Genomic DNA, 24,050 nt, shown 5'->3' with positions numbered 1-24,050 from the left:
TGATCTTCTGTTTTTCCTTCCAAAGTGGATGACCTCACATTTACCAACATTGTACTCCATCTTGCCCATTCACTTAACCTATCTATATCTCTGTAGACTCTCTGCATCCTCTGTGTAAGATTTGTTGTGAATTTTGAAGAAATATTTCATGGAGGCATAACAGGGTGCTGTATACTGCAAGTGACATCCACTTAAGGCAACACAATGCCAAAATCTCTGAGGTAAAATGCCTGCAGTTGAGTCTTTTAGAGAGTAAGCAATAACTGTTAATAAGAAAAAGGAAGTTGGACTTTTTGGAACCAAATCAGCCAGAATTCCAGTTCCGGCTCACTATCCAGTGATTCCTACAGTTCAGAGCACAAGAACATTGTGTTTGTTTAGTAGTGGCTTTGGTTGAGGTGTCCCTCTTGATTACAAATGAGGAGCAATCATTTCTGTGGTAATGCAATTGGTAACAAGAGGTGACTGATAAAACATGAGGAGAAAATTCCTACTGCAGGTTTTCATTGTGATGTGGAATTCATTGCCTGAGAAGGATAGTGGAAACACATTCAACGGTAACTTTCAAAAAAGAATTGGAGAAATAGATAAAGCAAGAATGTACAGGGTTACGGGGAAAGACAAAGAGAGGGGTAGAACCTTTGAAAAATGCGAGTATAGGTATGAAGGGGCAAGTGGCTTCTTTCTCTGTTGTATTATTTGACACTGTGACCTGAAACAGCAGTTCAACTTATGCATGGTACCGGAGAGCTGTTGCTCCTCATGAAAGTCTACCCTGCATGAATCAGGATAAGGTGAGAGAAGAGGAAAGAAATATTGGAAGACAAAATGAGTATAAATTAAAGAACATAGAAAGAGTAAATTGTAATAGATCTGCTTGATATTTGCTGTAACAATGGGATAAAGATAAAGTTACATTTATTTACTGCATTTCACATTGTTAACAAGATTAAAACATCTTCAAACAACAAATGACTTTTTCATTTGAAGTGCGATGATCATTGTTATGTAGGCAAACACATATAATTATATAAAACACATGCAAACCACCGAGCTTGCACTACAACAATCTCTGCATCAATTTGTGAATAAGGTGTTGAAGGCTTGACATTTATGTTCACATCTCCCATTAAATCTCAGGAAAGCAATGCAAATGTTAGCAAATTATAGTTGTTAATGATTTCATTTGTACTCCTATTCACATGGTGTGCTCAGTAATACAATACTGCGAATTGAAGAGGAGGCAGCTAAAGTATTTAATATTAATATTCCCACCCATGTTCTGAGATGAGTTTATTTTGAAGTTGATTCTGACTGTGGGAGGCCTGTATGTGACCATAATCATTAGCACTGGCATTCACTACAATAGTTACTGCTCAGTGACCAGGAGTTAAAGCCTTGAGCAACTTGAGCATCGAGACCTAGTGACACTGCCCTGGCTAAGGTCAGCTGGTTCATCACATTAAGGGGTACTGACTGACCTGGAATCTCTCAACCTCCAAAACACCAACAATGCCTCAGGAGATGGTGTACAAATCTGGGAACTGAGAGTGGGGAAGGGAGGAGAAAAGTAGATGTTGCTATGTTATTAGTGGGCACTACTTTAGTCCTCAGACAGTAATCAGTCACCTCTGCTGTACAACCCACCTGATCTTCAGTACATTGAAGGAAATGTAATGAAAATTGGGCAGAATCTACAAGGGGCAGATGATCCACTCCAGCAGTTTGATTCTCGTGCTAGAAAATTAAAAATTATATCCAATCTGTTTGAACACATAGAATTGCGAAATAATGATTCCACTTAAAGCTGCATTGTTGATCATTTGGGAGTCAGCAGGAACATACACAAGAAGTTAAAATAAAAGAATTTGAAAACAATGGTGATAACTCCGGAGCTGCTCAACCAAAGTCATTGCAGATAAATCTAAGGAGGTGATGATTGAATCAGAGTGAAAGATACAACATGGGCAGCAGAAATTTGGATGGACTTAAATTTAAGCTGAGTGGAAGATGGAAGGCTGGCCAGGATTACATTGAAATAGAGAAGATTACAGGTAACAAATGTATGGATGGGGATGAAAAGTGCAAAGGCAGACTGAGCAGTATATCCTTATATGTACTTTGTCAGACACACCTACTGATTCCTTCTGTGAGAACAATCACTTCACCATGTGGCCCAGATTAAGAACAAATCAGAGCTCATAACTCTTGGCTTGCTAAACTCTCATCATTTGGTTGTCAGTCCAGTGATATGTGGCCTTACATGCCTTTATATTTCCTACTGTTGTTCATTTTATTTGATTATGGTCCTGTGAAGCTCCTTAGAACATGTTACTATGTTAATGGTCATACATCTGAAGTTAACACTCCAGTGCAGTACTGAGGGAGACCCACACCATCAGAGATGTCAGATTTTGGATATTCATTAAACTAAGGTCCTCTCCGTTCTCTTAGCTGAATGTAAATAATCCTATTTCACGCACAGGTGTTCGCTCTGGCATTCCGTCTAACAGTTAGTTCTCTGATGATGTCACTATTTCAGTTTATTTGGCCAACTGGGATTTTGCTGTGAGGAAGTTACCTGCCACTCTCTACATTGCAACTGCAACATGCAACAGCTCATCATTAATTGAAAATAATGGTCTGGGATGTTGAGATTGTCAAAAGGTATTTTAGGAATCCAAATAATTTGTTCTTCGAATACCTTTTGCAGATTTAAGACAATATAAATCATCACACACAATCCCTTCAAAACAACAGGAACAGGTTTAGCCAAATACAAGCCAGCAAATCTTATGCAATCTCAGTGTTGATATGATGCAAAAAAAAATTGACATCAGCTTTGAAAACCTGCTGTTTATAGTCTTTTTTTATTAAATCTCCAGGCAATTACTGTGTGCCGCTGGACAGTGATAGATTCAGATATGTGACCCAGCAAGTCCTTAAACAGAAGGTCAAGGGCATATCAATAGAATGAATAGAGTTAACAACCATAGCCAGTCTGTTTTCAGATGGAAATGGAAAGCTCTTTTTAACCCAATCAGCATGCCTGAAGGACTGGCACTGACATGTTGCTGAATTTCAATTCTGCTGCTTGTGAAGCTGCCCCTGAGACTTAGTAGATTCAAGCAAGTTTCCAAAAAATAAAATTCCTGTCAGGTATTGGAGGAGGAAGAATAGAAGCTTTGACCAGCAAAAAACCCTCCTCTCTGTGGCCCTTATAACACTTTCCAAATATCCATCATTTTGGTTTTGACTAAAAATTGTACACACTGATAAGAGGCCTTCAACCTTTGAAACCTATATCAGTAATAGACACTTCCAGGTGGGACGGATATAGGATAAAGCTCCCTCTACACAGTAACATCAAAGACAGACAACAGAGTAAAACTCGCTCTATACTGTACCACCAAACACTCCCAGGGCTGGTGTGACACAGGTACAGAGTAATGGCTGAGGTAGTGTTGAAAAAAGAGTGGTTACAATCCAGAGGGAGGTGATAGAAGCACAATGTAAGGTCAAGAACAGGAAGATGACAGTTAGTGGTTCATCTTCACACAGTAAGTTTCCAATCAGAGCTTGGAGGGGGCCAAAGAATGGAAGATAAACATAACAATGTAATAACTAGGAGCACGAGCAGGCCACTTGGTCCTGAAGCCAGTTCTGGCTTTCAATAAGATCACTTCTGATCTTGGCCTCAGCTCCACTTTCCCATAAACCTTTCTCCATTTATGGTCCAAAAACGTACCCATCAGTCTTGACCATATTCAATGATTCAGCCTCCACAGCTCTTTGGGTAGAGAATTCCAAAGATTCACAACCTCTTGAGAAATTTCTCCTCTTCACTGTCTTAAATGGGCGACTTTTGTTGTGAATCCATGCCCTTTAGTTCTAAGTTCCTCATGAGGGGAAGCATCATAGAACCATACAGCACAAAACAGGCCCTTCGGCCCACCATGTTGTGCCGTCCATCAAACCACCCTCACACTATCTAACCCTTTCCTCCCGCATATCCCTCTATCTCACATTCCTCCATATGCCTATCTAACAAACTCTTGAACCTGTCCAATGTATCTGCCTCCGCCACCACCCCAGGCAGTGCATTCCATGCACCAACCACTCTCTGGGTGAAAAACCTCCCCCTTGCATCTCCCCTGAACCTCCCACCCATAACCTTAAAGCCATACCCTCTTGTCTTGAGCATTGGTGCCCTGGGAAGGAGGCGCTGACTGTCTACTCTATCTATTCCTCTCAATATTTTATATACCTCTATCATGTCTCCTCTCATCCTCGTCCTTTCCAGTGAATAAAGCCCTAGCACCCTAAGCCTCTCCTCATATTCCATACGCTCTAATCCAGGCAGCATCCTGGTAAATCTCCTCTGCACCCTCTCCAATGCCTCCACATCCTTCCTATAATGCGGCGACCAGAACTGAACACAGTACTCCATCCTGTGGTGACCCTCAGAACATTTTCTGTTTCAATAATATCACCTCTTATTCTTCTAAACTCCAGACATAGGCCCAACTTGCTCAGCCTTTCCTAATGAAGCAATCTCTTCATTCCAAGAATCAACCAAGCAAACCTTTTTCTGAATTGCCTGAAAGGCAAGAATATCTCTCCAATACATATTCGAAACTCTACACATACTCCAGTTGTGGCATGACTTCCTTTCTTTTATACTCCATCTCTTTGCAAGAAAGACTGATGCCTCCCTTGCCTTCCAAATTACATGAACTACCTGCATGCTAATTCTGTGCACAAAGACCCTCAGATCCCTATGTACAGCAGTTTTCTGCAGTCTCTCTAAATGTAAATGATGGCTTACTTTTCTATTCTTTCTACCAGAGGATAACCTAACATTTCCCCACATTCCACTCCATTTGCCAAAGTTTTACCTTCTCGCTTAATCTATCTACATTTCTTTGTTGAAGGTTCATCACTGGAGGCTATTTCCATCATTCAGCCCAGCATATAAGAGATTCCACCATCAGACACATTTTCCTCTCTCTTCCTCCTTCAGCATTTCATAGGGATTGTTCCTTTCACCATTCCCTTGTCCACTCTTCCATTCCCACCAACACCCCCCCCCAATCTTTGCAACTGGAGGTGATGTACCACTTGTCCTTTCACCTCATCTCACCCTACCATCCAGTGACCTAAATATTCTTTCCAGGTGAGCAACAATTCACTTACACTTGCAATCAATGTACTGCATTTAGTGTTCACAATGTGTTCTCCCTTACATTGGAGAATTGAAAATATGGACCGCTTTGCAGAACACCCGTGCTCTGTCCACAGGGGCAACCCTGAGCTTCCTGTTGCCCGCCACTTTAATACTTCATCCCACTCTCACTCTGACCCATCAGTCTATGGTCCATTGCACTGTTACAGTGAAGCCCAATGCACACTTGAGGAACAGCACCTCATCTACCATCTGGGCACATTGCAGCCTTTCGGACCAATACTGAACTCCACAATTTAAGGTAATTTGATTTCTCAGTCTGTATCAGTCACCCATCTGTGATATTGGCTTAGCTTGTTTGTTTACTTTTTCCTGTTGTTTCCTGTGGGAATTGGAGGACATGCCCAGCCTGACCTGGCAGACACGTCTTCCTGCTCAGCATTTTGCAACTCCTACAATCCTTTATCACTGTTCTTTTGTCTGTGTTCTCACTCCTTAACTGCTCCTATTCACTCATTGACCAGATAACCTTGTTTACAGTTTATCCCCATGGTCATCCCGGTTTTACCCTATCAGAGACATCTCCCCTCGCCCACCCTCCTTGCAGTTTAATGAGCTTCTTTTGTTTCTTTCCCAGTTCTGATGAAAGGTGTTAACTCTGTTTCTCTTCCCCCGATGCACTCTGACCTGCTGAGTATTTCCAACATTTTCTGTTTTTAGATCAATCCAGTAATCCCCATGAGAGTCCCCAGGATTTTGTGACAAATGTGGCACATTGAGCTCTGTGCGCCTGCAAGCATTCCCACGGGGTTGACAACCATAAGTAGTCACCTTCAACAATAAAAGTGCCTGATTCTTGCTCCTTTTATGAGTAAATTAAGGTTTCAGCACTCACTCCTCACTTGTCATTCCCAAACACGCATTCCTGGGTATTCCAAAGATTAAAGCCACCTAGCACATTTAAAGCAGAGAATATCATCAGAATATTACAAATTGTTGACCAGAATGAATCCTGCAAACAGCCTCATTGACTTTGAGGACTGGGAGATCAGAAAGCAAAAAGTCAGAGTTCCTCCTCCTGATTGTGCCATGTGTGCAGATATCAGTAAAGGACAGGATTAGATTGGGGTGTAATGGTCCATGTAGTCAAACAGGCACCTGCTCAGTCAATACCTGACTACGCAGATCAGTTATCAGACGGATTTATACTCCTCCAAGTAAGAACAGCACACTCAGCAGAGACAGAAGAAATCGCCACGTTACTATAAAATAATTAGATCCTATCATGACCTGTGGCTTGTGTTCTAGAATTTACAGTAAGTGGGGTTTGTTTTAGTGAGTTAATCAAAAAAAAGACACCAGAGGCAAGATTTGGAATGAAGAGTGTGACTACCACTCTGATACTGAGAAACTGACAGCATAGTTCTGGTGGCACACTTGGAAACCTGAAAACCTTCTCTGTGGAAACTTTTCATGCTCAGGGAATATTACGAGGTGTCTTAACTCATCGACTAGAGCTTTTAACAGCCAGCCCACAGTTCATCTGTCATGAGACTTTTGGTATAGAACAACAATTACATTGCTCATTAAATATTTTAAACAATGATGCATGCACCTCTGTGGTCACAGTTCATTTAACAGTAATGCTGGGCCGATAAAACATGCATTGACACTTACCTGGTTTTAGGGGATGTTGTTAACCATTCTTCATGTTTCTCGAATGTTATTAAGTAAGCTGCAATTTCCTGAAAAAGACAAACAGGAAAAGACCAATTTAGATGCAAGGTGTAATTCATACAATATTTATCAGCTTTGCTAACATGGTTCCATTCCAACAGGGTCCCTGTCAAATATCAAATGATGACAAATAATTATGAGTATTCATGAACATCACTTTTTAAAAGAAAAGAACCTAGGTTAATAAATTCCCAAATATACACCATATGTAGTGTAAGTTCACAATACAGTCACAGGAGATACCAACTCCACAAGTTTGTTGAAAAACCATAGAAATTATATTGTACTTTCACAAATAACAGCAGAACCTAAATCTTTGCTTTAAAAGGCATATCAGTCATTTTTCATATTCAAAACCGAGACCAAAGCCTCTTGCCTCTCAATTTCTTATCCTTGCTCTTTCCCCATGCCTGAGCATCCATCCAGCCATCCACAAGGCTTGCCCCACCCCTGTAGCAAGGATATCAATAATTCCAATGATTCTAGCACCCATAGTATCCCAATAAAAAGGTAGGAGGCTATAAAGCCTGTAATGCTTGTGCTGGCTCCTTGATGGAGCTATCCAATTAGTCATGTTCTTTCCTAATAAATGCTGTAAATTTTTAAAACAACCAATAAAATGAATGGCTCCACTGACCTCCTCTGCCTTTGGCCTTCAGGATAAGCAGGTGATACAAGAGTTCTCCAGCCCATGCAGCCCCTTCATCAACAACAGTGATTAAATGAGCCAAGTCCTAACTCAGTTCAACAACAGAGGGTCTGCAGTAGTTCAGGTGCAAATTGTTCAAGATTTCTACTGAAGAGAAACCATGGTAACTGACTGGAATAAGTGGCAACATTAACTCCAACAGGGCATCAATCGTGGCAGGAACTGGCTCAAATAGCTTAAAGAGAATAAACCCCATAAGGACATGGCTTCTAAACTATCAAATATTGACATGTGCACTTGCTACCATTGCCATAGATCATGCAAATCTCAAATTGGACTACTTAGACACGAGATACTGCAAGCCATCTCTGTCTTAGGCTGCAATATCCACCACCTCCTGCAAGTGAAAGGTCTTCAAGATTCAAGCAAAGCATGATAAACAGAGCAGTGGATGGATGGAATATATTGTACTAAACCCAGAAGATTTAGACAGCCTCTGACACCCTCAGAACAATCACAAAGTCAGAGACACCAACAACAGGGGACAATCATTGAATGTGCGAAAGACAACTTCTGAAAAATTCATGATAATTTCTATGATTAAGTTCCCAGGTTTATCACAAACATAACTCATTGGTAAACTTATGTGAAAAGCCAAGTAAGTATCTGTGAGAGAAAGGATTGCAAGGACATTTCTTTGATGATTATTTATGAGATGCAGGCATTGCTGGCAATGCCAACGTTTAATGCCCATCCTTAATTGACTTTCAAAAGGTGGTGGTGAGCAACAACCCTGAACTGCTGCAGTCCTTCTGGTGAAAGTGTTCCCACAATGAGCAGGGAATTCCAGGATTTGTACCCAGCAAAGATGAACGAAGGGGAAATTGATGAACGAGAGGAATGAACAAGATGAATGCACACATGATGGCTTTCACATGCACCTGCTACTATCTTCCTAGTGGTAGAACTTGTGGGTTTGGGAGAGGTTGCGTGTTTGGGAGTCGCTGTTGAAGCAATGCTGACAAATAATTGTATTGTGTTTTCTAGGTAGTACACACTGCAGGACAGTGCACCTATGATGGAGAAAACAAACAACATAGGGTGGTGGACAGAATAATTGTCAAGCACTCTACTTAGTCCTGAACGATGCTAAATTTCTTGAATGTTGTTGAACAAGATCCTGACCTGTGATGAAAATGCTAATTTTTCTAAGTCAAAGATGTTTGATCCCCATTTTGTACAATTTCAAACCTTTCTTGCACATTGGACTGCCCTGAACCTGCTCTGCCAGGTTTTCCAGCTCTGGATGGGGATGAGCATGAAGCTACCAACCAAAGGGTTGCTGTTCTATAAGTTGATTCAAGTGCCATTCTAGCTCCTCAGATCTCTTCTTTGCCCTTCTTTCTCTGTTCCTCTGACATCCACCCTCCCACCCCACCCTTAATGTCCTCCTCCCCAACCTGAGGGGACCTGGAGTTGGATGAACAGACTTCAGAAGTGCAAGATCTACAAAAATAGTCTTCCAAATTATAGGGTCCCTTATGGCTTAAATGGTAGCACTCTCATTTCTCAGTCAGCAGAACAAAAAACACAGTCAACAAAAGCACGAGCATAATGTTAAGTGTGACATTCCCAGTGCAATAATAAGGAATGCTGCATTGTTGGAGGTGGCATCTTTCAGATGAATCCTTACACTGAAACCCCAAGATTTCTCAGAAATGCAGAAATATTCCTATGTTCAGCTCAATATTTATTTCTCAAACAATATTGTTAAAAGAGATTAGTTGATTGATGTTGTGTATAGCTATATGCCACATTTCCTATTTTACAACAAATACAGTTATAATGTACTCCACTGGCTGAAAAGTACTTTAGCACATCCTGAGGTCCTGAAAGGCGCTGTAAAAATCCGAGTTCTTTGTTTCTTCTGCCTTATTCCCAGCAGTAGAACAGCCTCCTGCACAGTTCCAGTGCGATATTTCCCACTGCAAACATCACTGAATGAGCCTGCCAATTCATGCTGAATTATGGCCAGTTTCATGCTGCTGATGCATGTCCACAAACTCATTTTTAGACTTAGGTCCCCACTATAAGGAACTGGTTTACAAACCATGCACTGTTCGCTCCTCCTTTTGCCTCTATAAACTATATTTTATAGCCTTCGCATCGGCAGTAGGTGACAATATAAAAACTTGTTATTCCACAGGCGTTACTCCATAAGTACAGAATAGCACTTTAAGCAGTGTTGCTTATCCAGTCACAGGCCCCAACAGACCAATTTCACTGAACAATTCTTTCCTTGCTACATAATCTGGACAGTATGCATCTAAACCCCAGTGCCACAAATCTCTCTCACTAACACTTCAGCAGCAAATAGTTCTGGTATACTGATGCAAAGAAAGAAGACTGGAAGCAATCCAAATAGCTGCAAACACAGAGGCTTCAGTTGAGCTGTATCGAACTATTGCACCTCAGCAACAATATACTGGTTTTAGAGTAAGTGTGGCGCTAAAAGGGTTAATTAATTATACCTAGAGGTGGCACAAGTTAAGTGTTAATAATTCCATGGTGGTCTTATTGAAATTATTAAAGTGCCAGTGCAAGGTAGGGAGAAACTTTCCTTTGGGGGAAATTCAGGAAAGGGCTTACAACCTTAAAAAAGACCTAATTAATTCAGGGGTGATGTCATGAACTCACTCTTTCCAAAAAAAACTGTTGAGGCCAAAGGTCAATTGAAAATTTCAAAACTAATATTTTTATTAAGCAAGGATATTAAGACATATAAATGCAAGGGAATTAGATAGAATTAAGAAGCAGTTCAGTGATGGATCAAATGAATGACAAAGCAGGCTGCAGTGGCCAAATGGTCTTTGCCTGTCCCTAAGCTTGTCAAGAATCTAACCCCTTGTTCTCCTGTGAAATGTGTTAAGCTGTTCATTTTATGCCAGTTAGTGATCGGTAAGTATTTGTCTCCACCTCCCCCGACAGTGTCAAGTGTCTGCCTCTCCTCAGAGACTCACAGATGTACAAACGAAACACTGCTCATCATTAGGCCATTCCACTATGGAGGGTTCCACAACTGAATCTTGGCTGACAGCCACACCTCTCCACCTTCCAGCAGAGGTCATAAGAAATCGGAAGCTTGTTTGTACTCCCTCTCTATGGATTGTGGGGCACTAATGACATTTCTATGTGCCTGAGATCTGCCAGCTCAGCAAAGATCCAGGATCAAATCTTGAAGCTGTGTATGGTTCAATATTTCATAATACATTTACCTGCTGAATTAACAGGCAGTTAAATGATCAATTTTTATGCATTCATTTTTTGCGTAATTAGGAAGAAGCTATTTAATTTTCCATGTGATTTAATCACAGGTGTTGAGGTTAAGCAATCCCCAGTGACTTAAATTTGCCCAGGGCAGCCTGTATTTTATGCTCACTGCGATGTCCTTGCCATGTGAAGCAGCTATGATAAGGAGCACACCAGGTGAGCACTGCAATATCAGCTGCCGTGTTTCATCCGGCACACAGCCAATAAGGGACAGATAGGAGGGGGAGAGGGATAATGGCACTTTAATGTCAATGTAATAGTTTATAGAAATCACAATTACTAACTACTGCTGTCCAGTTTTCTAGTTATCAAATGACTGAGTGTCTACCCCACAAGAGCTGACAGCATCAAATCTGGATGGAAATCTACTCTGTTGCAAGGTGACTTCACTGTGGCTCAGTCTAACCCTCCAGATCGCTGATGCTCATTATTTATATTATTACTTTCAGTAAGAAGCCCAGTGCACCGACACTGGTTGCAACCATTCCAGCTATGAGGCTAAGCAATAAGTGGACTTTTAGATTTCTGCAGTAGTATGTGAAGAATTGGACTTGGAAAATATTTCTTTCTTCTTAGTCAAAATGTCTCTTGAAGAGGTTGTTGTAGTTTAAATTTAACGAAGAATTCAGAATACAACTGAAGAGCTTCAAAAGAAGACTTTGGGATTGAAGCATCGCTGGCCAAGGCCAGCATTTATTGCCTATCCCTAACTGTACTTGAAAAGGCAATGGGGTGAGCTGGCATCTTGAACCACAGTAATCCTTATGGTGAAGGTACTCCCACTGTGCTGTTGAAGAGGGGTTTCAAGGATTTAGACCTACCGATGATAAAGGACCAGCCATATATTTTCAAATCAGTACGGTGTGTGACTTGGAAGGATACCTGCAGGTCATGGTCTTCCAATGCCCCTGCTGCCTTTGTCCTTCTTGGTGATATTACACTTACTGTGTGCTGCTGGTGCAGGGAATAATAGTTTAGGGTAGTTGATGAGGTTCCAATGAAGCAGGCTGCTTTGTTTTAGATGCTGCAGAGCTTCTTGAGTGTCGTTGGAGCTGCACTCTTCCAGGCAAATATATTGCATTCCATCATGCTCCTGACTTGTGCCTTGTAGATGTGGAAAGGCTTTGTGTTTCAGGAGGTGAGTTACTCACCACAGGGTACGCAGTCTCTTATCTGCTTTTGTACCCATGTGATTTATGTAGCTGGCCCAATTCAGCTTTTGGTCAATGGTGATCCCTAAGATATGGATGGTTTGCTTTTTGGCAATGGTAATACTTTTTGAATGTCAAGCACAGGTATGTAGAGTCTCTCTTTTTGGTGTAGGTCATTACTGGGCACTTTTGTAGTGTGAATATTACTTGCCACTTCTCAACCTGTGCCAGAATGTTGTCTAGGTCTTGCTACATGCAGCCTACTTGCTTAATTTGCTGCAGAGTTGCAAATGGAACAGAGCATTGCGCAATGATCAGCAAACATTATCACTTCTGACCCTGGTGACATTGGTGAAGCAGAGGAACATACTTGGGCCTTGGACGTTGACCTGAGGAATTCCTGCACTTACGTATATGCTAGGACAGGGATTCTCGACTTCCAACAACAAAAGCATTTTCCTTAATGTAAGGTAGGAGAGTAACCATTACAGCATTTTTCCTTTTTTGCCCTTTGACTTCAGTCAAACACTACCTCAATGTCAAGAGCAGTCGTTCTTACATTACCTCTGGAATTCAGCTTTATGTTTGCACCAACGGTGTAATGGCATCTGGAGCAGGGTGGTCCAGGTGAAGCCCAAACTGGGTGTCAGTGAGCTGGTTATTGCTGAGCAAGTCTTACTTGACTGCACTGTCAATGACGCCTTCTATTACTATACTGATGACTGAGGGTAGACTTTTGGGTGGTAATTAGCTGAATTGGATTGTCCTACTTTTTCTGAACAGGGCATGCCTGGGAAACTTTCCATTTTATCAGATAGATGTCAGTGTTTCAACTGTACTGAAACACTTTGGCTTGAGGTGCAGCTAGTTGTGGAGTAGAGAAGTAGAGAAATTGTGTGGATTTTAAAATGAGGTTCCAATCCTCCAATATACCCTTGTTTTATCAAAAAAGAGCCTCAAAAATATCTGAACAGGGCCTGCCAATTTATCTGCTTTTAAAAATGCTAGATCTCATAATATTTCCTCTCTTTCTATGTTTATTATATCCAGTGTTTCACATGCATCCTCCTTAACCACAATTTTAGTATCATCTCCCTCTTTTGTGAAGCTAGACACAAAATATTCATTTCTTTCACCTCCACATTTCACCCTCAAGTATATTTCTATCTGGCAAAATGGGCCTCACCACAATTTGGAACCTTATTCCTGGCTCACCTGTGTCCTTTTTTTATATATAAAAGTACTGAAGAAGATTGTTGACCACCTAACTGTGTTTTCTTTTAACCAGCATTGCCCTGAGCAATTCCTACCACCGTCAGGATACAGTGTGTGGCATGGTGGCTGTCATAGCACAGGCAGTCAGCTGGATTCACAGGGGTTTGACAGCCAGTGAACAGCCTTTCAAAGCTATTACTGAATGTTCTTAATGTTTTTAGCATCCAATTCAAAATCACCAGAAATAAATAATAAAATGTTAACCACATACTTTTTTTTAAGTTTAAAACTAAAAGACTGAGAAAATGCATACACTTAGAAACATCCAAACCATTTAAAATAACTTCAGCAAAAGCTCCACTCACCTTTCTTCTGGCAGTTAATCTCTCTCCTACAGAGCTGGCACCAGGGATGGAAAAGTTGGTGCTATCCTGATGGACTCCATGAAGTGTCTACCAGTACAGGGGAAGCCAAAGCCACAAGTGGCAAGATGGAAAATACCACCACTGCCTTAAGCCCACACCAGCATTGGGAACATGCTGATGGTCCTAGCCTAAGCAGTGGCATCAGGTCAGATGATTCAACTCAATATCATCACTATTTCATTATTCCTACCTTGCACTTTTACCTGGTTTATCCCTCACTGATTCTAATCGCATTGCAAATTTCACTTCATTTAAGTATATATGATTGTGGAATATGTTATTATTTTATTTTCTCTGATAATTTAATTTCATCATTTCTCTTTTCCTTTGTAAATGTTTCTCACCTTCTCTCTTAATATTTCTTAATCAATTTTGGTTTCTCATGAGTATTCAGTTTGTTCTTACATTTTAGCAAATTTAATTTTCTTGGATTCTGTTGAACATCATCTTAAATGTTTCCCATTGCTATTCTACACTATTGTTTGCTGATACTTCCAACATTGCCATCCATATTATTTTCTCAAGTTTGCTTCTCTGCCCCTCAAAGTCAAATTTTCTCCTGTCCATTACCTTGATTTTCCTCATATTTATCATTGTATTATGATCACTACTATCCAGCAATTCCCCAACATTTTCTCCTTTCTGTTCTTGATTGTTCCCCACTACTTGACCAAAAGTACTACTACTTGACCCTTCCTCAGCATTTCATATGCAGGATAAAATAAGGAGTCCTGTAACATTGTAGAAGTTCTAAATTCTTACCTTATTTAACTACTAGTGTGTGTAATTAACTTTGGGCTGGTTTAAATCCACCAAAATGATTATTCTATGTTTTCTACTCATTTCCATAACTTGTTTTCATACTTCTTCCTCCACCACTATTAGGTGTTTTGTACACTATACTTATTTGCACAATTAACATATTATCTATTACCTCTCTCCACATGGATTTTATTTCTTTCTTCCTGAAAGCTGTATCACCTTATCCCACTCTGAAGGTTTTCTCTAATCAGTACAATTACTCCACACCCCCTTTTCCTTCTTATTCTTTTCTAAATATGTTTTACTCACTAATATTTATTTCACAGTTCTGATTTTTCTGTAGCCATGTCCCTGTAATCACAACTCTATCTGGTTCCCTGTAATGCATTATTAACTCCAATTCCCCTGTTATACTTCTGTGAGCACTGCTGTACTGTTTAACTCATATTTGATAGCAATTCCTCTCACTTTATTTTTAACCATCTTTTTATACCCACATTATTCATTCCTGACTGGCTGCCTTTTGCAAATGACACTTCCATGGTCACAGCAGGACCAGGATAATGCTCCCTCGAGAATCTGACTCTCTGTGCTTGTTATCTTTTAACCTTCATTTGTAACCTGGTATTTGTCCAAATACAGTTTTAAAAGAATTTATTAGCAATATTTTTTAAAAGGAGCTTGTTATCCAGGAGAGAGGAAATACCAAGAGACTCTTCTGACCTCTCGCCATAATCACAGGGGAAAACCTGAAGAAACCCCAATTTTTCCAGGGTTACTTTTGACTTATGGAACGTAGGAGGAACTGCTGGGGAAATTTTACATGGTGGTGATTAAACTTATCCTCTATTTCTGTGCTCCCATTTAATTGCACAAAATATGACCTGTGGCAACTCTTGGCCTACTGTCCAAGGCAGCAGGGACAGTGGAATTTCCTCCTTATTCTCCTACTGTTGCAGAGACTGGCAATAGTAGAGCAAAGCTGGGGATAGGATGGCTTAGGTCGGATCATGGGTGGGCAGTGTCAAAAGGAGAATCAAGACTGGAGTGGGGATGAAAAGGAAGAGAGAGAGAGTGGAGAGGTCAGGGAATCAGTTGCTGAGAGACAAAAGGACGTTGGCAGCAAGAAGTAGGGTGGTGGGAAGTGATGGGTAAAAGATAAAGAAGATAATCACCCTTAGGAATCAGACGATTCTAATTTCCTGGCAGCAGTCCAGATAAGGTGAGGCCCTTTCCCCTTTCTGAGCCCCATATACACAGAAGAAGTTTCTGCAAGTGGCATCAAACCAGCACTGTACATTGTGCAATGCCTCCATCCACTGCCACATCATGTGCACAGAAGTGCCGGCAACAAATTTGGTGCACAGTCTTCTACTCTGAGCTGAAGATGGCTCTCCAAGCCCAAAAATTTGGCCCCTTCCTGACTAAACCTTCTAAAATTTTGAAGCCGTGTATCAAGGCACATCTCAATTCTTCATGTTAAATCTAGTTAAAACAAGTTGCAATGCTCCTTTCATAACATGGAAATGGATTGCCAGCACAACTTTCCCACACTGCTCTGAACTTTCACCAATGCCTCACTATCTCTTTCAAAGACTGGGCCACTACATTGATGCCCTGGAGTAAGTACTTATCTCTCAATTAACATTACTGAGTAATATTATCTGTGCAATTATCACATTAATGTAGAGAGATCTTGCTATGCACAAGTTATTAGCCATGGCAGCAGCCATTACACTTCAAAAAGGGACTTCATTAGTTGGACAGCAATTGTCAAAAGTAATAAATATATGCAATTCATTTTAGATTGGAAGAACAAATCGGTGCTTCTGAAGGGAAGAGGAAAGCATGTGATAGAATAATTGTGCATGGACTCTGGATGTAGATTAATGTGTTATGGGCTGATCAGTCTTTTCAAGGTCCAGATGCAAAAACAGATGAAAATAATAGCAGCATCCTTGAAGAAAAAAGAGCAAGTGATGTTGAAAAGAGTTAGACCTTTACATGTGCTGTGTCCTCCCAGTATTTGTAGTTATTATCCTCTTTACATTTTATCCTAGTAATTGACATGTCATGTTGATAACAGACTCCCATTTGACTCAATACTCACAACACAGTCAATAACAGTAATCAAGGCACTCCCTAGAACAGTGACATTGTATGTGACTCATGTAGCAATTCACTGTATAAATTCCTCACTCATGGAAAAAATTGAATACTGTTGCCCAAAAGCTGTTCTTCATAAAGAATCAAAGAGTAAAGGCCAGCTATTTGACTGCAGATGGCATCGTTACCAATGCTTCCCTCAGCCACCAACTGAAGGATGGACAGTGATCATGAGTGAGGTCATGAGCCCAGAGGTGCTGAAGGACTAAAGTGCCTTTGCAGGGGTTGCTTCAGCAGAGATAGACCAATCATATTCCCCATTTAAAGCATATGAACAGAGCCATAAAACATCCATTCACTGGAAGGATTTAATTGGCATGTGCTTTAAATGTTAATGTCTAATGGGACTACTAATCTTTTAACTTGGTCTCGTCTTACCGGTGACCATTCAACTCTTTACTTCAAAATCAATTGATTTTGATCCCTCTGATAGATGAAATATACTCATGTCATCCAGAAACATACAAAGGCACCATGGGCCCATGTCACACTTACTTTAAGGTACCTTTGAGACAATAATAGCCCACGTGTATGCAGGTAAATGGAATGGAAATGGTTTTCATGTGGTTCACAGGCTTATACAGACTTAACTCCTAAAGTCCCAAACCAGCTTTCAAAACACTTCACACATTAACAAGAGAAGTTTCAAGAACAAGAGAAGCTAATTGGCCTTTCTACACCAGGCCTTTGTAGATACAGCCCACTCTCACACCTTCCCATTGCCTCACAGACCTCTCAACCTCCAACTATCCACCTTCTTCCCATATTTCCTAATCTCATATACTCATTATCTTCCTCAGTGCCACAAACACACCATACCCAATTCTATCCATTCAGCTTCTTATTCTATCTCCTAATCCCTCACACCCTCTGTATCCTTCAGTACCACCTATTTACCATGAGCCTCTGTTCCCTTCTACCTCCAATAACATAGTCACTGTGCCCCTTTCACAATGTTCTCCTTGCTAACTAATTCCACCACTCAGATATTTGGGGCATGGACAAGTTCCAAATCCCTTCCTACTCTAAGTGCAATATTTAAATTACAGTTAATTCTGATCACAGTGACCTCCCAGTGGCCTGTTACTCTTTTTTGGCACCTTAATATTTTGTGTAATGCTCTTCTTTCCCATTCTTGGTACAGTGATAGGCTTCACCTATGGTCGGGGCAAGTGTAAGTTGAACTGGGCTCTCACAGAATGCCAACTTTCTTTCTCCCCCTCTCTCCACCCTGTCCCACTAACTTCTGTGCACAGACAAATATGGCAGCATGCCGTGTAAATGATGGGCTTGATCACATAATCTATGAAACCACACTTAAACTCTTCATGGATACCAGTGACGTGACTGTAAGGAACATCAGTCAGCACTGCAGAGCACTTGAGTGGTAGCCCTGCTGAACCACAGTGGTTAGTCATGATCACTTGAGGTCCAGGTCAGATATAGCTATGCTACTTTGTATAGAAATATAGCCTGCTGATTCTTCTATTTTAGCTTGTTTAGGAACAGAGATCACTTTGAAGAGATATTGATGGAGAATCAATGCCAGTGGAAACATAAGAGAGAAGAAAAAGAGAGAATAGTGAGTGGGAACGAGCAGAGAACAGCCACCATTCCTTTCTGGGGCAGGAAGAAACTGAATAAAAACAACAGCCGAACTTCTGCTTGTTATTTCATTTCTTTGGTTAAAAGATTATTTTCATTCCTTTCACTACATCACAGTTTATATATCCTGTGGCAAGGTACTAACTTAAAGGTGTCATTGAACCATTGCTGAAATGAGTTAAGTGGACATACTTAATTGCAGATTAAGTGCTCAAGTGCACGACCATATTACTACTGTAGCACCTTGTGGGTTTAGTAACTGCTCCAGGATTGTTCTTCCAAGAATTCCAAAAGACCAAGAAGATAAAATTAGATTCCGCCTTTTATGACCTAATGACATCTGAAAGTGATCTACAGCCAACAACACATTCAAAATGTAGTAAAGTTGGATATGTGCCAGACAAATTGTGCAAAGTATGATCCCACAAACAGCAATTTTATTTGGGAGATGAACGTTGGCCAGGAAATCCTGAAGAGCTTGGTTCCTGCTCCGAGAATACTTTATGTCCACTCGTGAGACAACCTACTCTGCTATCTACAAATCCACCAATTTTCATATTGTCTACAAATTTCCAAATAATACCACCTACATTTCCATCCAAATCATTTATATATCTTACAAACAAAGGTCCCAGCACCGATCCTTCCTGTACACCACTTGTTACAGACTTCCAGTCAGAGAAACACGCAGCCATCACTACCCACTTCTTCCTATCACCAAGCCAATTTTGGATCCAGTTTGTCAACATGCCTCAGATCCCTTGTGCCTTAATCTTCTGGACCAACCTACCTCATGGGACCTTGTCAAAAGCTTTACCAAAGTCCTTGTAAACCATGCCTAACACTCTACCTTCATCAATTTTCTTAGTTACAGGGGAGATGTGATCTCCCCTTCACAAAACCATGCCGACTCCTCCAATCGGTCACAGCCTTTCCAAAAGAACATAAATCATGTCCCTCAGAATCTTCTCCAACAACCTCCCTACCACTGACGTAAGGCTCACCAGCTGCAGTTTCCAGGGTTATCCCTACTGCCCTTTATAAATGAGGAGACAGCTATCCTCCCATCTTCTGGTACTCCACCCACGGCTAACGAAGATGCAAGAATCTCTGTCAAAGCCCCAGCAATCAGCTCCCTTGTTTCCCTTAGGATTCTGGGATAGATCCCGTCAGGCCCTGGGGATTTATCCACCCTAATGTGCTCCAATATTTCTGGCACTTCCTTCTTCTTGAAACAGACATGCTCCAGAATATCAGCGTACCCCTTCCTTAACTTTCCAGCCTTCACGCACTTTCTCCCTGGTGAATGCTGGTGAGAAGTATTCATTTAGAATCTCACTCATATCTGCATCAATTATTCTTTTGGTCTCTGAGGTGACCTATTCTTAGCTACCCCCTTGCTTCTTACATACTTATAGAAGGTTTTAGGTGTCTATTTAATCCTCCCTGCTTAGGTCATTTCATAGCCCCTTTTTGTCTTCCTAATTTCTTTCTTAAGTTCTTGCATATATCCCCTATAAACCTCACATGACTCACAAAAATTCACTAAAGTATCAACTTCCCTTAAGTGCTCAAGTTTCTAGAGGGGGAGTTAAACCTGAAACCCAATTCAGGGGTGACAATGCTCTTCACTGAGCATTAGCTGTCTGCTTAAAGAGGCATCATCACCCTAAGCAGTGCTTGGATGGTCTTTGTTGGTCAAACCTTCAGATGTGCTGGTAGAATTTCCCACAAAATATGACAATGATACTCTCACTGTGATGAAAACTGCTTTCCCTGCATCAAAATTTAAACAGAAACAACTGCCCTTTCTCGACTATCCTTTCAACTTTCTTTCCGTTCCTTTGGCCCATACCAGAATACACCCTTGATTCTGGCAGTTTTCCACCATCTTACATGGTCCATGTTTAAGCAATAAGCACCTCTCCTTGTGGCCACAAAACAGATGATTCCTGAGCCTATCCTTACCTAACATACACCAGTACACTGGAAAGTGATTAGTGTGAGGAAATCCTGTCCAATTTTCTACCCTACCAATTCAGGCCACTGAGGAGAACTGAAGCTGCAAACTTAGTCTTAATTTTATTTGGCCCCTTCTGTATGGTTTAAAACTACCTACTAGCAAAATATTGTACTGCTTTTGTACTTAATAGCATTGGGAAATAACAAAAACCAAGACAGAACCATCTGAAGATGTCAACCAATCGATAACTATGTAAGAGTTTTTGATATGTTTAACTCTGGAGCTGCCTCAAGTGGGGGAGGGGGAGATTCAACAACCCCAGTGGAGCAACCCATGACCTCAATCAGCCCACCACCTCCTCCCACCTCAGATGGAGAAACACATACTATTCATTATGAATAGACTCAGTCCAACCATCTGAGAATTGCACAACTAACACAGAGGTCACATCCAATGTCCTACCACAGTCAAGGAGTCCGACTGCTCCTCCCTGTTGAGTTGAACAGTAATGACTCTTTTGTAATGTAGCCTGTGAGGGATGATTGGAATTTAGATGTTAAAATTAATTTAAATGTAATCTCAGCTCACCAACATGAGGAAATATGAAATGCACAGGCCTTCAGGGTTAGAGTTTCACAGCATCAATTTATAACTGCTTCTATCCTCAGGTGTCTACATTAAAATATTACTGCACATTTCACCACTGCCATGAAAACCACCAGGATTTTTTTTATCTCTCTGCATTGATACTACCATGGAATTTATTCCTTTGAACTTCCATTCTTAATCCTCCTATGCTCTCAGCTTCTTCTACTCAGGCAGTCTCCCACTCCCTTATCACATCATGACCAAAACAAAGCTCAGCACAACATTTCGCACAATCCTAACTTCAAGATTGCACAACTTCCTCCTTCTATGTACAGATGAAGGGTCTCGACCCAAAATGTCAACTATCCCCTTGCCTCCACAGATGCTGCCTGACCTGCTTGTTTTTGGCTCTGGATTCCAGCATCTGCAGTTTCTCGTGTCTCCTCCCCCTTTACTCCTACCATCAAGTTCTGGCATCACCTTGGTCACTATCTTCTTATTAATTCAACCAGTATTATTTTGTTTAGTGACTTTTTTTGCAATGTGGGTTTTCCCTCAGATTTTAAATGAATATATGGAGCACTGATTCTCCATATTTACCATAAATAGATATTGATAATTTGTTGCTCTAAACAGATTGAATTCAAGTTAATTCAGGTTTATTGTAACTGAACCACGCATAACCCATCTACAAACTAGGATTAAACACCTTTACATAGATATAAATACCCAACCATCAGCTCCACACTTAGATTAATGCATAATCACACTAACATTGACACATAACAACTCGTTTTTATACAGCACCCACAATGTAATGTAATTAACACAAGCTCCTTCACAGGGGGCTATTTACATAAAAAAGTTGCACTTAGTCACAGAAGGAGATGTTGGAGCAGATATCCAATGGTGTAGGTTTTAAGGTGAGTCTTAAGGGGGAGATGGGGAGATAGAAGTAGAGAGGCAGAGGGTTTCATGAAGTAAGCCCAAAGCTTATGGCCTTGGAAACTGAAGACACAGCTGCCAGTGGAGATAAGCAAAAGGCCAGAATGAGGGGATCACAGATACCTCAAAGGGTTATAGGGTTGAGGGTGGCTGCAGAGTAGGAAGAAGTGAGACCATCAAAGGATTTGAAAAAAAAGGTTGACAATTTTAAAATCAAGGCATTGCTTAACTGGAACCAATGTAGGTCAGCAGACACAGCTGTGGTGGCTGTAAGTTAGAACATAGCATCAGTGTTTTAGATGAGCTCAAATCTGTGGAGCGTGTTCAAAGGAGGAGAAGCAGGATAGCACTGAATAGTCAAGCATGGAGGTAGCAAACACATGGATAAGGAATTTCAGTAGCAGATGGGCAGAGACAGGTGATGTTACTGAGGTGAAAATAGGCTGTCTTAGAGATGCCATGGATATATCGCTCAAAATATATCTCAGGGCCAAGAACGACACCAATCTTGCAAATATATGGATCAGATTTCAGCAATTTCCAGTGAGAGGGACAAGGTCAGGGGCCAGGAAGAGAGTTTGTGATAGGGGCTAACAACAATGATTTTCATCTTCCCAATATTTAGTTGGAAAAAAATTCTACTCATTCACTGAATGTTGGATAAGTAGTCTGACAATTTGAAGTTAGCAGAGTCAGAAGTGGTTGTGGTCAAATAAAACTGGATGTCATCAGCATGCATACGGAAACTGACATGGTGTTTTCAGACAATGCTGCATAGGTGCAGCATGTTGATGAAAAGGTAAGTGGAAGCCAAGGATTGGTGGACACAAGTATAAGTGCCAAGAACTTTAAGAGAAGATGCCATTGGTGTTCTTTTGGACAGGTAAGAATGAATGAGTCCAGTCTCAGCCAGCTGGATGATGGTTAGGAGGTGTTGGAGGAAAATGGAGTAATAACACTGACAAAGACTGCATCCAAACTGAGAAAGGGAAGGAGAAAAGGAATAACTTAATCAAGTTCATTACTGATTTTGACCAGAGTCATTTCAGCATTGTGGCCGGAGTGGAAACTTGACTGAAATAATTCAAACAAGGACTTGTGGATAAAATGAGCCATATTTGGGAGGCTACAACAGTTCATGGACTTTAGAGAGTGAAGGAAGGTATTAGTATTGGCATATTATTGTCGCTTGTACCAAGACGCAGTCAAAAGGTTTTGTTTGTGTGCCATCCAGACATTTCATGCCATATAGAAGTACATCGAGGTAGTAAAAAGAGAAACAGAATGCAAAATATAGTGCTGCAGCCACAGAGAAAGTGCAGTGCAGGTAAGCAAATAAAGTACAAGAGAAATCTATTTACAAGATCACCTTACAGTGAGGCAAGGAAGTTGGATGGTCAGTATAGTTTAGTTGGAACAGTCTTGGGGCAGTGGGCGGGTATCATGGACAAGCTAATTTTAGCAGAGATAGGACAGAAGCCAGAGGAAGGCACATGTTCAGCGATTCAATGCTGGATCCACCTCCATTAACACACCTCCGTTCATAGTGCAATTAGCACACGCTGTTCTCAAAATACGACTTTAAACACCTTTCAGTCTTACATCGACATAACACTTGTGGGCCGAAGAGCCTGTTCCCGTGCTTCACTGTTCATTCCCTTGTTCACACTATCAATAGCACAGCATATTGCCACAATCATTAATACGCATCTTCTTCATGCAGCCATTAGCACACCTTTCCCTCACATACTGTCATTCACACACTCCACCCTCACATTGATACTAACACCCATACCCCTCTGATTATCACTGACACACTGTATTCACACACTGATATTATTAATACACCCACCCGCCCTAGACTGACATCAAAACATCCATCGCTTTCACACAATCATCAGTGCACACTCTACCAGTGTAACATTGACGTGAACACACACTCCTTTACTCTCATATCATCTTTGTCAAACATGCACAATCCTACAACACAACCTACCCTTTCAATAACATTAATACAATGCATTTAAAATTTTATTTAAAATGTTGCTTAAAATACCAGACAGAACAATAAAAAGGTTATCTTTTATTTAAAGGTTTGTGGATAAATTAAACAGCAAACAAAGAATGTCTTGCAAAGAGAATGATAAATTGAAAATTCTATTACAGTGCCTCCCTTAGCTGCAAGCCTCTGAATGGATGACAAATATCTTCGCATTTGTAAAAATTATCCTCTCAATAAATATTTTACTTAAGATGTTGAGTTTGTGCAATTTTTCCTCCAGGTCTTTTAATTTGTTTCATAACCTAAAAAAAAGATAAATCTTGGAAT

The 24,050-nt window shown here is 40.7% G+C and overlaps 1 protein-coding gene across 6 annotated transcripts in view; it reads right to left on the bottom strand.

Moving 5' to 3' along the window:
• The window catches only part of camta1a (calmodulin binding transcription activator 1a), a 936,513-nt gene that overhangs the window by 554,356 nt on the left and 358,107 nt on the right, over window positions 1-24,050 (bottom strand). For all 6 annotated transcript variants that reach the window (XM_052039225.1, XM_052039226.1, XM_052039227.1 and 3 more), the window contains exon 3: window positions 6,863-6,930. In XM_052039225.1, the coding sequence (XP_051895185.1) occupies window positions 6,863-6,930 (68 nt within the window). The remainder of the gene's footprint in view (window positions 1-6,862; window positions 6,931-24,050) is intronic.

Source organism: Pristis pectinata, chromosome 26 (genome assembly GCF_009764475.1).
Source record: "Pristis pectinata isolate sPriPec2 chromosome 26, sPriPec2.1.pri, whole genome shotgun sequence".
Lineage (NCBI taxonomy): Eukaryota > Metazoa > Chordata > Chondrichthyes > Rhinopristiformes > Pristidae > Pristis > Pristis pectinata.
Note: the sequence above shows the minus strand (reverse complement) of the source record. Positions and strands in the feature narration are given on the sequence as shown.